At 41.4% G+C, this 2,066-nt stretch overlaps 1 protein-coding gene across 1 annotated transcript; it reads left to right on the forward strand.

The window, feature by feature from the left end:
* Positions 1 to 616: 616 nt before the first annotated feature.
* Positions 617 to 1,786, forward strand: POLR2D (RNA polymerase II subunit D; the record flags this gene model as incomplete). The annotated part of the gene is made up of 2 exons (XM_029963667.1): positions 617 to 825; positions 1,257 to 1,786. Coding segments are annotated over 2 exons (309 nt in total), but the record flags the coding sequence as incomplete, so codon positions are not given.
* Between the last annotated feature and the right edge of the window lie 280 nt (positions 1,787 to 2,066).

A 2,066-nucleotide genomic window follows, 5' to 3' on the forward strand; every position in this document is an offset into this window, starting at 1 on the left:
TTTTTTGTGTTCTTGAATACTAAAATCTATAGCCTACTCATGTTCAGCCTAAGCTAACTTACTGCTCAATGCAAAATATGGTTTGCCAGTCCTTTTCTAGCACTGCCCTGTATCTGCACCCTGGGATGCAGCCTTTGACACTGCTGCTTTTGAACAGCTCATACTGCTGATATTGAAAGACCTTGTTATTATTGGAACGAATATAGTGGTTATGGTGATGATGAATGAAAACAAAGCTGGTTAAAAAGGGGGGGGGAATCTGTAAAGGTTGGTTAAAAGTTTTTTTCTGATAATAAAATTGGAGTAGGTCAATTAACATTATAAGTAAACGAAACCTTTTTTAAAATACTCAAAAATCTGTATTTATTTCAATAAATCAGAGGTTTCTGAAGGCCACAGGCATCGCTTCTAAATTTTTTTGAGTATTACAGTTCTAAATTTTTTTTTCTGAGGCATTTCATGCATTCCTTAAGTTCTGCCAAAAAAGGGTGAGGAAAACATACTGCAAAACTGTGAAAAATCATGGCACAACTGCCATAAAACACGTTGTTCACTTCTTTGTTGCCCAGAGCTGGATTTTTGTGCAAAATTTCCGTAATTCTCCTTTTCATCTGTGCTGCTGGCGTTCTCTCATTCGACTGCAGAGTTTGAAACTGCAGAAACTCTTCTGAACTCCGAGGTGCACATGCTGCTCGAGCATCGTAAGCAGCAGAACGAGAGCGCAGAGGATGAGCAGGAGCTGTCAGAAGTCTTCATGAAAACCTTGAATTACACAGCGCGCTTCAGCCGCTTTAAAAACCGGGAAACCATCGCCAGCGTGCGCAGGTGAGCGGGAAAGACAGGGAATAACACTTCCTGGGGAATCTGATCTGTGAATAATGTTGATGCTGCTTTATGAAAGTACAGTTTAGTGGTGTTTCCTGCTCTGTTCTTTAATTCTTTCTGAAGAGGCAGGAAATCTGATCATAATTCTTGACGGTAGGTTGTATTTTGTCCAGGTTAAGCCTTGTGAACTGCTTTGTTTTCAGTATTTCAGTGATAGCTGACTGCATTAAATGGGAGGATTTTCTAGACTTTGCAGGGTAAGTGGATTTAGCAGATGGGACTTTTTTTATTCCTCTATGCAATTATATAATGAGTATTTCCTCCTAACTTCAGTGCCAAAAGCAGTGTGAAAAAAGATATCCATTTGGTTTAGTTTATGCCCTTTTATATTTCTGTTTTGTAATTTCACGAAGTTGTTGTCTTTCTTACAGTTTGCTGCTCCAGAAAAAGCTCCATAAGTTTGAATTGGCATGTTTGGCTAACTTGTGTCCTGAGACAGCTGAGGAAGCCAAAGCTCTGATTCCAAGGTGAGCACTTAAACATATTGTACAGAGACTGCTTTATGCTTCCCTGTGATCTAAAGCCACCTGTGGGCAGGTGCTGTCGTGTCAATCCAGCTCTGGTGATGTAAGAACATTTGATCTTGGTCTTCCCTGCCCATTGATCTGACAGTGAGGCACCATTTGTGCATGTCCCTAATGCATTCCTGACAACTTTTACTGGATTAAGTGTAAACAGCTTAAACTGGGGTTCTTAGCTGGCTGTGTTTGTGTTTGTTGGAGATTTTTGCTGTTGGAGCAAATTAAGTGTTTTGTGGATAAGGTATGTGGAAGCAGTAACTTCTTCATGTCTTCATTTGTTACCTCATGGCCTGAGATAGAGGAGGGAACTAAACATTCATCTAAATCACAGTTTCTTCCTTATATGCCATTATATAAAAGAGAAGGCTTTGGGATGACCTAATTTTGGTCTCCCAGTACCTAAAGGGAGCCTACAAGAAAGATGAAGAGAGGCTTTTTACAAGAGCAGGTACTGACAGGACAAGGGGGAACAGCTTCAAACTGAAAAAGATTAGGTTCAGATTAGAGATTAGGAAAAAATTCTTCCCTGTGGGGGTGGTGAGGCCCTGGCATGGATTGCCAGAGAAGCTGTGGCTGCCCCATCCCTGGAAGTGTTCAAGGCCAGGTTGGACAGGGCTTGGAGCAACCTGGGCTAGTGGAAGGTGTCCCTGCCTGTGGCAG

The sequence above is a fragment of the Manacus vitellinus genome, unplaced genomic scaffold (assembly GCF_001715985.3).
Source record: "Manacus vitellinus isolate BGI_N305 unplaced genomic scaffold, ASM171598v3 scaffold_60_pilon, whole genome shotgun sequence".
Lineage (NCBI taxonomy): Eukaryota > Metazoa > Chordata > Aves > Passeriformes > Pipridae > Manacus > Manacus vitellinus.